The sequence below is a fragment of the Chelonoidis abingdonii genome, chromosome 15 (genome assembly GCF_003597395.2).
Source record: "Chelonoidis abingdonii isolate Lonesome George chromosome 15, CheloAbing_2.0, whole genome shotgun sequence".
NCBI lineage: Eukaryota > Metazoa > Chordata > Testudines > Testudinidae > Chelonoidis > Chelonoidis abingdonii.
The window spans coordinates 47361858-47376401 of record NC_133783.1 but is presented as its reverse complement, the minus strand read 5'-3'; the positions used below and the strand labels follow the sequence as shown (position 1 = coordinate 47376401).

The 14544-nt window shown below is 41.3% G+C and overlaps 1 protein-coding gene across 9 annotated transcripts in view; it reads left to right on the top strand.

Annotated features, from left to right (window-relative positions):
• TACC2 (transforming acidic coiled-coil containing protein 2) overlaps positions 1-14544 on the top strand; it is a 148527-nt gene that overhangs the window by 31860 nt on the left and 102123 nt on the right. For 8 of the 9 annotated variants that reach the window (XM_032776699.2, XM_075072498.1, XM_032776698.2 and 5 more), the window contains exons 4-5: positions 3852-3920; positions 6262-6402. In XM_032776699.2, coding sequence (XP_032632590.2) covers positions 3852-3920; positions 6262-6402 — 210 coding nt within the window. The remainder of the gene's footprint in view (positions 1-3851; positions 3921-6261; positions 6403-14544) is intronic. The other variant, XM_075072499.1, reaches the window with a different exon arrangement.

The window sequence follows — 14544 nt, the reverse complement described above, 5'->3', positions numbered from 1 at the left end:
GTGTGTAGGGATCAGTTTAGTCTGGGCTAGACTTGATCTCTGTATAATGTCACTGTGGAAGGTGCAAGGATATCAGCAGTGATTCACCACACATTGTTGCAGGGGTTAACAAAATGGCAACTGGGGATAGAAATATTTAGCATGAAACTAGAAATCCCTTCAATCCATTGCCAAAGTGCATTAAAAGGCAGGTGAGTAATACACTGAGCAATTAGAGTGAACCTGTAACCAGAGAACTTTATTAAACTCAGTGTTCTTAAAAAATCACGGCGCAGGTTGGTTCTTGTTGAGATGGATTGATAAGAAGAGAAAATAAGAACAATGATGAGTGTAGACATCCAAGCCAAGTTATATTCTCTGTACCTGTATCAGAGGGGGAGTCGTGTTAGTCTGGATCTGTAGAAAGCAACAAAGAGTCCTCTGGCACCTTATAGACTAACAGACGTATTGGAGCACAAGCCTTTGTGGGTGAATACCCACTTCATCAGACGCATGTGGTCCACCCACGAAGGCTTATGCGCCAATACGTCTGTTAGTCTATAAGGTGCCACAGGACTCTTTTTCTTTGTACTTGTCTGCCTGTTATTCTTGGCAACTTTCATTCCCTGCATCTGAAGAAGTGAGGTTTTTTACCCACAAAAGCTTATGCACAAATAAATCTGCTAGTCTTTAAGGTGCCGCCAGACTTCTTGTTGTTTTCATTCCCTGCTATTTGCTAACAATATATTTGTCTTGCCTGGGCACTTGGCAGTGTCATGGCGATAGATCTGCTATAACTTCTGTGAATGTCACCTGTGAATGTCACTCCTGCAAGAAGAGTGTTCAAACTCAGTGTGGCTAGAGCTCACTTCTTAAACTCCCATTCCAAACAAACAAAAGCAAGGCAGCAAAAATCTCATACTCGTATAAAACAAACAATATCATTAAACTTAACTGGATTACTCTGGATTTAAAATGTGTAAATTAGATCAGAATCAGATGCTTCTTGACCGAGGAGGATGTTTAAAACAACGGAGCAAAATGTTTGTTACATTTATCATTTAGTGGTGTCACACCTTCTAATACCCTCCGTTATGCATAATTGATGCTTGCTTATTTAGCCGAACAAAGCCATGTTACTGCTGTTGCTTTTGCAGCATTTTGTATAGAATTATTCCACAGCTGCTTTTTGATATTACTTTGAAAAGTTTTTTCAGTGCATGTACACACAGTGTCTGCCTCCTATCCCTTATTATTCTGTTCAAAACTTAGTGTATTGCAAGACAGATGGCTCAGTGCTATTCCACTTCAGCAGAAATCAAATCAAATTACAAAGCACCTTTTTGGTTTACTTACATATAGTTGCTTTTGCTTCCATGTGTATGTTTACCCATAAGGGATGTCTTAGAATTCAGATAGAGTGCACTTTGACAGGAAAAATAATGAAGCATATAAAGTAGGGGTCAGTTTGTGCTTAATGTCTTCCAGATGGCAGTGTGTAATATGAGATCAGATACTGTCCCTCCATCTGTCCAGTCAAGAAATTATATCTTTGTTTTGGTCCTTTAAAGCAGCTTTCTTCCTTACCCTGTTCCAGTGATAACATATTGATGAGAGAGCGCACCACATGGTCTGGTCCATGTAAGTGGGTTTTATTTACCAGACCCATAGAATAGTGTCTTAACACTAAATAGGTAATGAGTTCACCAAATGTTCTGCCAAGCCATTTCTATTTCAGACATAAAACAGCCCTCCTCCCCACCCCCGCCAGTCCACATAAACATGCTTCATGAAAAAATAGTTTGGCTGTATTTACTAATCCAAGGGCAGACCTTCCAACTGCTGTGAAGTGCAAATGGTCTTGGTAGCAACAGTGCCACTGTGCACAGGGAAGGAAAGAATTTGAAGAGGCTGTGGAGTGGGCTGGGGAGGTCAGGGACATCCCCAGTATGGTACAGAGCCCAGAGAGACAGACCAAGGGGTTTGATGCTATGAAGATCCTCTAGACTTTTCCATCTATGAAAGAGAGCTGTGCCCTAGCCATTAAATTGGCGTGGCAGCTGCAGACCTACATCACTGTTGCTTCACAGCTTGAGGAGGAAAGTTCCTTCCCCCTTGGCATTTCCCAGCATCCAGCCCAGTTGCTCAAGCTGAGCAAGGGGAGAATAATGGATACAAAATACACAATAAGTATTTAAAAATATTAAAAGGCAAGTGAGATTGGTGGAGCTCAACTATGGGAGTTAGGAAATCGGTTGCTCTAAGCCAGGCTATGACTTGCTGTGAGGCCTCAGGAAAGATCAATTAATCTCTCTACCTCAGTTTTCTCATCTGCAAAGTAGGGATGTTAGTCAGGGATGTTGTGTCAAAGTGAGTTCCTGGTGTGGAAACTGACTCTGCATGTGAATCAGGCAACTGCGAGGGCGTGAAATGTGAGTGATGTTCATCTGTGATGGTGGTATTAAAATATACTAAGGGCAGCACTGTTATACAGAGAAGCGGGCATGGCCTAATTGCAAAATATGCCCATACAGCAAAGGCCTCTTGGGGATTGTTCCTCACTGCAATCTGTGCAGGAACAGGGGAATCTAGCAATAGAGGTTGTCAGGAAGTTTTGTTCAAAATTTTTTTTTACAAAAAAACCCCAGAGTTTGAAAAACATTTGTTTTCTGATGAGCGCGGCTCAGTAGGTTAATGATTGTGGAGGCAGGAGTTTAAAAAGCTCTGAGAGCTGCAGTGGACAGCTGGTGTCTCTGGAGGTGTTTTAGCTAGACCTAGTGGGCATGCTGCCAATTTGCTTTGAGAATAAAACAGTTTCTTACTGAATCATGTTTCAGTAATGACTGTTGAGTTCTAACGTCGGCACTGCAAATTTGGGGTTGTGAGCTGGTGCAGATGCTGCGTGAAAGTCAGAGTTGCACCATGGTCAAACTGGAGGGTTGGGTGAACCTGCTTTACTTTAGACACTGAAAGTATGTCTATACTGCAGCTGGGTGTGAGCTCCAGCTTCATTCAGGTTATCTTGCTAAATGCAGCAGTGTAGATATTGCAGCATGAGTGGCAGCTCAGGGCTAGCCACCCGAGTCCAAGACTGCCCGACTCCTGGGGTCCAAGCTCCCATGGCTCACCCGAACCGCCACCCATGCCACAGTGTCCACATTGTTGTGTTTAGCTTGGTAATTTGAGTGGAGGTACCACAAGTCTGTATGCCCAGGCTGGGAGGCTCGCTCCCCGCTGCAATGTAGACAGACCCCGAGTTCAGTCACCCTGACATCATTGCTGCATGAGTGCAACAGCTAGTAATGGCAGACAGGTTTCACTTTGCACAGACTACATTCCTTCTGGCCTGAACCCAACTATGGGTGGTTCAACAAGTTACACAAGAAATGAATTGCATGCCCATGCTAGCAGCACTTCATCCCACTTCCACGTCCCGAATGATTGTTTTGTCTGTATCGAAATCACTCTGGCATTATTTCCATAACCAGTGAACAGAGCCCAGTATAGTTACCAGCCCCAGACAGTCATTGTGGGAATTTAGTCATGTTTTATATAACATTTTGAAAAATGCAAAGTGCTCTCTAAATGTGAAGTGTTTGAAAATTGTTTTTATCAACATGGCTTATGTCATAGCCCATACAAAGTAAACCATCCCTATTAAAAAATCAGTTTTGGCAACTAGTTTCATTTTGAAACATGCATTAGAAATGACAGTAGACAAAATATGTTTCCATGGTAAATGTTTCTCTTTTATGTGCAGACTTGAACGAATGTTGGTGGGAGAGAATCAAAAAGTGAGTGAGTAAGAGGGAGAGAAAAAGAGAGGGAGAGAGTACTGTTGTAAGCAGCTCACTGGTGTGCCTTTATTTCAGAATATTCTTGCAGTATTTCGGAGGGTGTACATGTATTAAAAAACACCCCATGAATCTTATGTATATTTGGTGCGTTCCTGTCTTGACTAGCCTCCTTGTGCATTTGTTTCCCTTTGTGATGCTCTGTTTACACTTGTAACAGATGTTCGATGCTCACTTATTTTTGGCAGTTTATTTTTTGCTTTTTGTATTTTCTTCAAATTTTGGTGTGACCCTATATAGTCATACAAATGCTGTATATATTTGACGTTATTACTATATAAGGACAAGAGCCATTTTTAGCTAAGGGAAAAATAGTAAATAGCTTGTTTCTTTCAAAATGTGAAACTTACTCCCAGAAGAGATCAAAGTGACTGCAGCTCTCACCACTTTAATATATATACACACATGCATGCATGTCAGGAGACTAGAGAGTTCTATAAGCCACCAAAGCAAGTTCTGCTTACCTAAAGAGAATAATGTGAAAGGATCTGTGTTGTTGCCCATGGCTTTTTACCTGGTTTTTGTCACTTAACTATAACCTGGTCTGGTTTGATCTGTACCAATAGTTGTTGTCTTACACTGGGTGTTTTCCTGCAAGAACCATAATTACTTAAACTAAACTCCAGAAGATTTTTTTTATCCTGCTTTAGAATAATCATTTGCAGACAAAGGCAGAAAGAGTGTAGTTACTAAATGGTTTAAAATTATTAACAGATGGAAAGGAGCCTGATCTGGAGAGACAGGACGAGTTAGGACAGCACTGCATGTGGTAGAAAGGAAGCCTATGAGCAAAGAGGGCAGGGGATTTTTATTTATGTTAAAGCAGCATGTTCTGACTAGTTATATTGCTGTTCATTTTATAATGCCTGACAGCATTCTTTTTAATTTTTGCATTTGGTTAATGGATTGTTTTTATGATGCTGCAGATGCATTTGTCTGCTAAATGGTGGTCTTCTCTCTCCTTAACAGAACCTGCTGTGCAGGTTTTGCACATGCACTGCTTGTCCCTTGCTGAGTTTTGTAAGTTGCGAAGTTGAGACATCTGTTGCCAGGTGGGGTTTCATGGAGGCTGCTCTAGTTGAGGAGGAAGACTGTCTCCCACATATCAGCAGAGCCGTGCAAATCTCTGGATATCTGCTTTATATCTGTGGGTATCCCCAGATGCAGATCTTTGTGGATCATGGATGGATGCAGATCCAAATTTTATATCAAGAGCCCTGCAAATCTGCAGATACACACTTTATATCCAGGGACATAGATATCTGTGGACCATGTCTGAGGATCAGATGCGGATACAAATTTTGTATCCACAGAGGGCTACCTATCAGCATTCCAGTCACCTTTGCGTACATTCTTTTTGGATGTAAATACAGGTGTTGACTGTGCAGTGGGTGAAAGCCTATTTCTGGAGGCATTACATATTTGACCGAGTATTTGAAAATATCCTAATTGAAAGCTTAATTCTTTTATGGTTTAAATGCAAGGCTCCCTTCCTCCCCACTGTAGATTTTTAAAAAAAAAAGACCATTTTGAAAAATTTGGACAGCTGGACAAAGATTGGCTCCATTATTGCAACACTTATATTCAAAGATGTTCAATGTTGTAACACGAGATTCTTGTTCTGATTGCTCGAAAATGGAATAAAGACAACACTAATGTTTTGTCTCTGGTGTCATGCCTGTTTCTGCTGTTCTTAAATGTCTTTTGTCCTTTTCACTGTACACTATCCTGAGGCTTGTCATTTAAAAAAAACAAACAAAAAAACACCCCGACAAAACTGCAGCTGTTACTTATCCCCAGTATTTTTCCTGATATAGTCAGGAGAGGGCACTCTGTTACCAAAATTATTTTTTTGCTCTCACCATCATCCTTGAAACGCCCCTGTTGGCTTTTTAAAAAATGTATTTTACCTATTTTGAAATTCATGAACTGAAATCTCATATGTATTCTAAACTCAGCACTGTGAAACTTAGCAACATAGTGGCAGTTGCTTGGTATGAAAACAATGTTGTAGATCTCTAACCCTAATTTTTTTATAGTGAGAATTCATTTAGTTCTGCAGCATATTGAAAGTTTCAAGAAAGAAATCTTTACTATTGTTTTTTAGGATTGGAAATGACAAACTGCTGAACTCTCAACCTCTTGAGGGTGTTGTGGGGATTAATTATGGTTTGCAAAAGTGATTTGAGATCATTGCATAAAGACACTATACAGCAGAACTGCCAAGTAGATTGTTAGTAGCTATTAGCTGTTTATTTATTCTGAGCTCTCTCTATATGTGGGAAGAGAAGACATGGCAGACTCCTAACAAATCAGTCTGACAGTAAGCTTGTGTCTCAAGAGTAATTTGCAAATGTTGTTGAAAACTTCTTGACATTGGTTACATTTTTCAGAGGTTGTTATTTATAATAATTGAATTGTTTTACAGCACTTCCCAGCCTGGTAGCTGCAAAGAAGTTGAGAACCCTGTTACATCTGTTCCTGAGGATGCTTCCTTGGCTCCTACACCGGCCGATGATGTAGAATCACTTGCTCAAGACAGCGAGGGATTGGCAAAGGAAATAAAGAGGTATTGTGTAATGATGCGTTTTATCCAACTTCTGTCTTGGATGTTCCCTGCTTCAGAATATATGTTTGTCCACATATAAGTGTCTGGTTGGTAGCTTTTGGAAAGAGGTACTTGACTATCTTGTTTCGCTCAGATATGCACTATTCACAAAGGCCAGAAGAGGGAGCTTGAATTGCGTCAGTGGTGGTGGTTCTGATATTCCATATCTCTTTATATCTAGTGCTAGTGAATTGAGTTACTAAGCCAGATTTTGCATTTTGAAGTTGGATTCAAGAATTGCTTTTCTGATGAACTGTGTATGTTCAGGTCTAGGACAGGATAGTAGTTGTGCTTAGCATCATCTGGCATGAAGTAGTAAGATATAACTGTCAGAATCTGGGGTGTAATTCAGTTCTGTGAGAGGTTATGTTACTGCTTGTCCTGTAACCCTGAATGCCTTAAAATGCTCTGCCGCTGGTCCTCCCTGTCTGGATGCGCCCAGCCAGGATACAAGCATGCATTGAGTGACTTTGTGTTGAGCAACCCTGATTCAGCAACTCAGACTCCAGCTCAGACTCCTTATCACACCACAGTCACACTCCGATCTACACCAGCCTTGGTTCCTAATAGCCGAGTGACCCCCACCCCCACCCTAGTGCTGATTTTCCCCCAAACCATCTACCCTGAATTGTCAAGCCCTCTCCTGGAACAGTCAGAGGAGTAATAAGATCCACTGCTCTTGTAAAGAGAGAAAAACACAGCAACTTATTGCTTTACCCGGAGTTACTTTAAATCAACCCAGTACTGTGTTTGACTTGTGATTTTAAAAAAAGAAAAACAAGTTTATTTAATCTAAAAAGAGAGGTTTTAAGTGAGTACAGGTATAAAGGATGAAGTCACCAATGGCTGCAAACAAATACAAGTGGAAAATGCTTTCTGGTGACTACAGTCTTGGATCAAGGTGAAATTCTGACCACACGTCCTCCCAGCAAGATGGCTGACCACCTGTTGATCAGGATCGCCTAAAGAGTCCAAAGTGCTTGGGTCCTTTGCCTTCTTAGGGAAGGATCACTTGGAGTTCTTTGCCCCTCTCTTTTGTAGTCCAGTGAACTTTTGAAATGTAGCCTTCTCAAAGTTCAGTGGTCCTTCTGTGAGGGAAGATACCATGGAGTCTGATGGAGAAGGTTCATGATAGCTTCTTCCAAGCTGGTGCTTTCTACAGTGCAAATTGATCCATCCCTGCAGTCTCTGATAGGCCAATGAGTGACCACTTGATTGTGACTGCCAATTGTCTGTGATTGCACCTGGATGGAGGCACCTTCTGTCTGGGGAAAAAAACCTGCTTACTTACTCCTCAGATGTGTCTGGTTGAAACACATTTGAGTGACATCATACAGAGCGAATTCCTAACTTCATATATAACGTTCGCACATGCATTTTACGATGATCTTAATAACCAGTGTTATTAGCTTTCATGTGATATTTGTACAAAATATGCCTTGAGAGGTGTTATTGCAGGAGTGTGTTAATACAGTGGTGCATAGGGTCACAATACTACAGCTGTTGTCAGCAAAGGAGGAATTTAGCTCTACACATAGAAGAAACCCCTGATACTGGTTTCATGGAAGAAATGTCAATTTATCCCCATTTCCAGGTGAAAATAGTCCTCCTTAAATGTTCCCAAGCTGACCAAAGAGATTTGTATAAACTATGCACTAGTATTCGACAGAGTGTGTCATTTTTGTCTCAGACCATCTATAAGCTGAATTCTCCCACCTCAAATCTAGTAAATATAAGACATGCCCTTGGATATCTATGTTAGGTGCTCTAAATAATACCAATCAACAGGTGTGCAACAGCAGCGTGGGAGTGAAGGCATGCTCATATTAGGACATCTGTTAATGGAAAAACCACAACACAACTGAAAATATAAAGTGGACACACCCTGGACAATGTCTTCTTCCACCCACTGATTTAGATGGCAGTTTGTGATGAGTACCATATGGATTATGAGAAACCACATACATCAGTATGCAGAAATGTCAAAAGATGCAGCTCCCAGCAGGAAAATTCTCTGAATCACAGATGAAAATGACTGCGCATTATCACTGCAATATTCACACCTCGCTGATGAATGAAATAGGGACAGGAACCAGTGTGTATGCCACAGTATAGCAAATACCATTTATGGTACTAATATTCTGGGACATGTAGCGATGCATTAGGGCTTGTCTACAGTGCAAGTTTCTGCACAGTAAAGCAGCTTTTTGCACTCAAACTGCAGATGTGTACACGCTGCCAAGCCACTTTGTGCACAGAAACTCATCAGTTGCAGCACTGCAAAAACCTACCTCGACGAGAGTCATAAGGCTGTTTGCGCAGAGGCTCCAGCACTCTATTGCCAGGGTAGACACTTGATTGCTTTCTGTGCTGTAATTGGCCTCCGGAGCTGTCCCGTAATGCTCATTGTTTTGAGCTTGGCTGCCCAGGAGACATGCACTCCTCCCCTTTCAAAGCTCCATTTCTGACAGCCCTTGCATGCTGTGCTGATCTGCTCCAGGACACAAAGCAAACCATTAATGTGGAATGCTGGTGCTGTTGAACACAGAAGCAGGTGTCTACGTGCATGTGTGTCTGAGAGAGAGAGATTGCTGTGCAGAGAGCCCAGGGAGGGTGGGGGCTGAAGTTGGGGTTTCCCCCTGCCTCAGGACTGGTTGCTTCCTGCCACTGTCTGAACTTACAAGACAGCATGCTGACACACCTTCTGTCCCCCAAAACACACTGTCTCTCTCCCCCAGTCCATACGCACACACACTCCCTCCACCCCACTTCAGTTGAAAAGCAGCCAGTAATGTAGGAGGATGCCCATGGAACAATGGAATAGGGAAACCTGCATCATGTGACGCTATTCCTGCCCTATGAGGCATTACAAACCCTTCCCAAAGCACCCTGCGGCCAGTTACACAGTGGGATAGCTTCCCACAATGCACCGCTCTCTTTGCGATTGCAAGAGCTGCTAATGTGGATGTGCTCCAGCATCACAAGTAGCACAGTGTGGACACGCAACAGCGGTTTAATTCCGACATATTTAATAAAAGTGGTATAACTTGTGGAAGCAGAAGCTTGCCAGTGTAGACATACCCTTAGTGTTTGAAGCTAGTTATCTGCTCCTGGTGTAAAGTTGACATTGCTGCACTTGAGCAGTGATGGGTGATGATTGTTCCTATTGTTGTGATTTTCCCCTTTAGTTTTTTTTTTAAAGGTGTGTTTATTCCATTTATGTGTGTGTGTGTGTGTGAGTGTTCATTTCTGCTATCTGTCTTAAACTGTGTCCACTGATCTGATCTGAATGTGAAGATTCAACCCGCAGTAGCATATGGGTAGGATGGGCCTTCTGTTTAATGATGATCCACCATGATACTGTATTGGACCACTTTTTTTTCTTTTGAACCTCTCAAGACACAAAACTCTGAAAGTTAAGGGAAAGAAAGAAAAAGGTTCTTAAATGAGATAGCATAGCCAGCAGGATTGCAGAGATCTGTGAACTTTGTGGAGAATTGTCTGAGTAGAGGATGCCCCACTTGTTTTCTATAAAATAAAGCTTTTTCCATATTAGGTGGATAAACTTTTTAACTAAAAACATTGTGTATAAATCTTGGCATCTATTTGTAATCTGTTGACTTACATAGCCTCTCAGGATATGTATACACTGCAATAAAAGACTAGTGGCATGGCTGCAGCTGGATCGGGTCAGCCTACTCAGGCTTGGCATATGGGGCAAAAACTGCAGTTTAGATGTTGTGCTTGGGCTAGAACTCGGGTTCTGAGACTCTGAGAGGGAAGAGTGTTGGAGCCTGGACTCTAGCCTGAACCCCAATGTCAATTGACCCAGGCTCTGAGACTCAGTGCCAGGGGATTTTATTGCAGTGTAAATGTATCCTTAAGGCCAGAAGGAACTTTCCACAGGGGGAGAATTCCTATATTTTTGTGCTGTCTTGAGGATCCAGCATAAGAGAATAGTTTTAACTATCAGTTTGTTTTGTACTGCCCTAGACTCCAGTGAGATCATGAGGAGCTAGTGAAATTTTCAGTCAAGCCTTAAACCGAGCAAAACTCACAGAGCTTAAGGTTTAATTACAAACCAGAAACATGGGCTATTTTTCAGAGACGCTCACTGCATTTTTAACCTTATGGCAAACCTGGATTGAGTTTCAACTGAATGTGGACTAGGGTTTGGATCATAGTGGCATGCCAGGCACAAATTGGATGCTTCAGGCAAATATAGTGGCTTCACTTAACATTTTTGAGTTCTTTACAGCTCCCAGCTCAAAGAGAAACTCAGGATACAAAGCTACATGTGTAGGGAAGAGCAGGTGTTGCAGTGAAAGGAAACCTAAAAAGAAAGCAAGTGATCTTTCCTTCAACTCTGATAGCGCCTCAAATAATTATCCCATTAATAATATAAAATATGCATTTTGACAAAAATTGCATACATTTGTATTCCATTATACATAATCAGCTGGCTAATTTATATTAGTAGAGTTGCATAAAACACAATTGAAGTCCAATCAGCAATGTAGAATCTCAAATATAGGGTGACCAGATGATAAGAAGAAGATATTGGGAGGGTCCTGCTGGCAGAGCAAAAAACAAAAAAGCCAAGTGTTGCCGGTGGAGCAAAATATCAGGACGAATTGCGTCCCAACCAAAGATGGGTCGAGACAAACACCTAAATATCAGTATGGTCACCCTACTCAAATATAGGTCACCTACTCAAATATATCACATTTGGACCTTGCAGAAAATGATCGTAACATCTTCTCTCATTTAAAAACAAATGTAGGTGTGCGTTCTCACTGGAGTGTGAAAGGAGAATTTCCCCTAATGTTAATGGAAGTTGTGCTTGCGAGTTGAGGTGAGAATTGCCATGGGGCTGTTCTATATTGGGAAAGAAAGAAAATGTAATTCTTATAATCTCATGCAAAATAAATATATTACTGTCTAATTACTATTTGCCATTGTAATCAAGCCTCTAGTGTAAATACTCCATGATTCACAGAAAAATGCGAGGTTGTGCATGTGTGGTAAGTCCTGTCAAATCAGCCATATAAAATAACTGCATGAAAATTAGGTCATGTTTCACTTTGACACATTTCTGGCTGGTGGCTGGAACAAGGTGATAACCTGTAAACCATTGCCATTCCAATACATTCTGCAAGATGGATCCCTAAGGCATTTCAACCTCCTTCTTGATTATGATGGTAATATTATTAGATAGGAGCTGTTTGCAACATAACTTAATCCAATATCTGGGATAACACTATCAAGAGTAAGTAATTTGTCATTCATATCATTCTGTCAGTCTCCACGCAGCAGTTGAATGTACAGCATCAATAACATCTACAAGAGTAACTTCATATCTTGTGTGTTGCAGAAAACTAACCAACCAGTGCAGTCATCTTCAGTTCTGAAATGTTTTAAATCATGTCAGTGATAGGACCAGATCCTTGGAGCTGTGCTCAGGGCACCTGAATGGGGCAGGAACATAGGTGGATTTTCGTTACTGACCTTTCTATACCCACCACATGATCCTGGAAGCAGCTGGAGATGTTTGGTCTCTGATCCAAATTAGAGTAGCTTCAGACCTTCTCTGACTTTTGCCATTAGTAACTGACCAGCTTCCATGGCATTGTTCTGCTGGTCCAGAATGGCTGGAGTGTAGCTGACTTCCTGTCCCAGTGCTTAAGCGAGCTGTGTGTCCCTGTTTCATTACTGGAGCAAAATGAAAGGGACAGATGTGGCCCATTGCTTCTTTCTATAACCAAATTGATTCTTAGTGAGGAAAACAAATGCTTATGCATGTGCTTAACCTTAGTCCCACGAACCACCCCGTAAGCATAATCTTATGTTAAGCATATGCATTTAGTGTTTCCAGAATTGGGGCCAAAGTCTATATAAATGTTTCCTACAAAAACAATGCTTTAATTCCTCTTTATGTGCATAACAGTATGGTGTGGGATGAACATCCAGGCCATTAGGCAAGTACTAAGTATTATTACATTTGATATAGAACATGCGAAAAGGTTTTAATGACATTGCTGATATAGAAGTGTAACCCCCACACCTCCTGGATGTGGTGTTGAATGAGAGAGGTATCTACAGCCTTAGCAAAGGGCCAGTTGGCTTTTAGCTTATGCGGCAGAGAGGTTCATGCACTAAGCTCCAGAGATCCCAGATTTGATCCTGCCTGCCGTAGAAATTGAGACTCATCCGGGATTTCAACTGGAAAGTGTCTGGAGCTCGGGACACGCTTCCTCAGCTAGGGGAAATATGTAACTCACACACCTCCTGGGTGTGGTGTTCTGTCTTATCTAGTGCCTCTGAGACCACTTAGAGAGAAGGAGATTAATGAGTTTGCCTTACAGCCTTAGATAAGAGTCATATGGCTCTTAGCTCATGCGGTAGAGGCTTATGCACTAAGCTCCAGAGGTCTCAGGTTCAATTCCACCGCCGATGCCCACGGTCTGTCAGTGTTACAGAAGCATAAAATAGATCTGTAAGGACTGGGAAAGAAAACCTAAAAATATTTCACAGGAGACCTACAAAGCTAAATGTGACCATAGCCATGTAACTAAATAAATTGCTTGCAAACAAAACACAAATATGTACCCAGTGATTGCCTGATCCCATTTTTCATGTGCAGGTAAATCTCCTACTAAAATCAGGGAGAGATTTGCATCCATAATCCAATTTTATCTTTGTTTAAATAAGCAAAAGTTGATCCTGAGGACTGTGATGATGGTTCTATATGCAAAATACACTCATCCAAGATACTAATGTTACATATGTTAGTATCTTAATTTGAATGACTCTTTTTTTCCCCTTAGAGATGACAAAAGGGAAAACAATAAGGGGCCAATGAGCTGTGGGGAAGGTATTCTCACTGTGGACCCAATCCTGCGCCTGTTGAAGACAGTGGAGAGTTGTCATTGATTTTAGTAAGCTCAGGATTTGACTACATGGTGAGCAAAGTATCAGGTATATAATTGGAATGGTCTCTCTTTCCAGACCTCATATTTCTGATTTTCCTTTTCATAAGCCTAGAGAATCAGATTATGCTGAGTAGCTGGATGGTTAGGGTACCTCCATCTTGCCTCATCTCTGATATCTGAACCAGTGTCTCAGTTGTTAAACGCATATTGTAGCAGTCACAATTAGATCAAGTTATGATCAGGTCAGACTGATTTTCATGGAATTAATTTGAATTGTTGTAACACATCATCTATCTGAAACCAACAGATACTTGGAAGAACTTTGTTACTTTTACAGTTTGCCCCTGCTCCCTTATTATTGGCTTTGAAAGGCTATTTTCATAAGGCTTCCCTGGAAAGTGGTAAGGATACTTCATTGGAGTTGCACACAGGACTTGACATGGAAGTTACAGAAGCAGGTTAGGTTCAGTTGGTGCTGTAGTGAAAGCTAGTTTTCTGCTTTTCTCGGGCCTTGGAGGATGACTTGCTTCAACAGAATCAAGATGTATCCTCTTCACATTGCATGTCTCCCTCATTTAGAATCACCAACAAAAATAATCCTAGAATCAAAGATTACTTTTCATTCCTCTCTGGCTTTGATTACAATGTCTAAAGCATAACAAAAAAAAAAAAAAAAAAAAAGGACTTTTTTCCCCCCCATGAGTGAGTTTGACTCTTTTAGAAGGGATGGGTCATTCTGTTCGGTTTGACAAGTGTACTGAGCAAATAAGATGGAAATTACACAGCGGATATACAAATGTAAAACAACAAGACCTTGGTGTTACAAAGTGGCTTTTGTTAGAAGAGAAGTAGAATTGTGTGAGTGGGGTCATGATAAACCTCTAATGCGCATCTAGCCTGCATGTGAGCCTGTAAGTGAGGTGAATATCTGTAATAGCAACAAGAAACAAAACAATGTGCATTGAAATGATCACTGTTTAGTGCAGGAGAATTAGAACCAAGAATTATCCCCATGACATAGGACCCTGGGAAGCTGTTCACCTTCTTCAGGAGCATAGAATAGAAACTACTCTTAGGATCATAGAGTATCAGGGTTGGAAGGGACCTCAGGAGGTCATCTAGTCCAACCCCCTGCTCAAAGCAGGACCAATCCCCAACTAAATCATCCCAG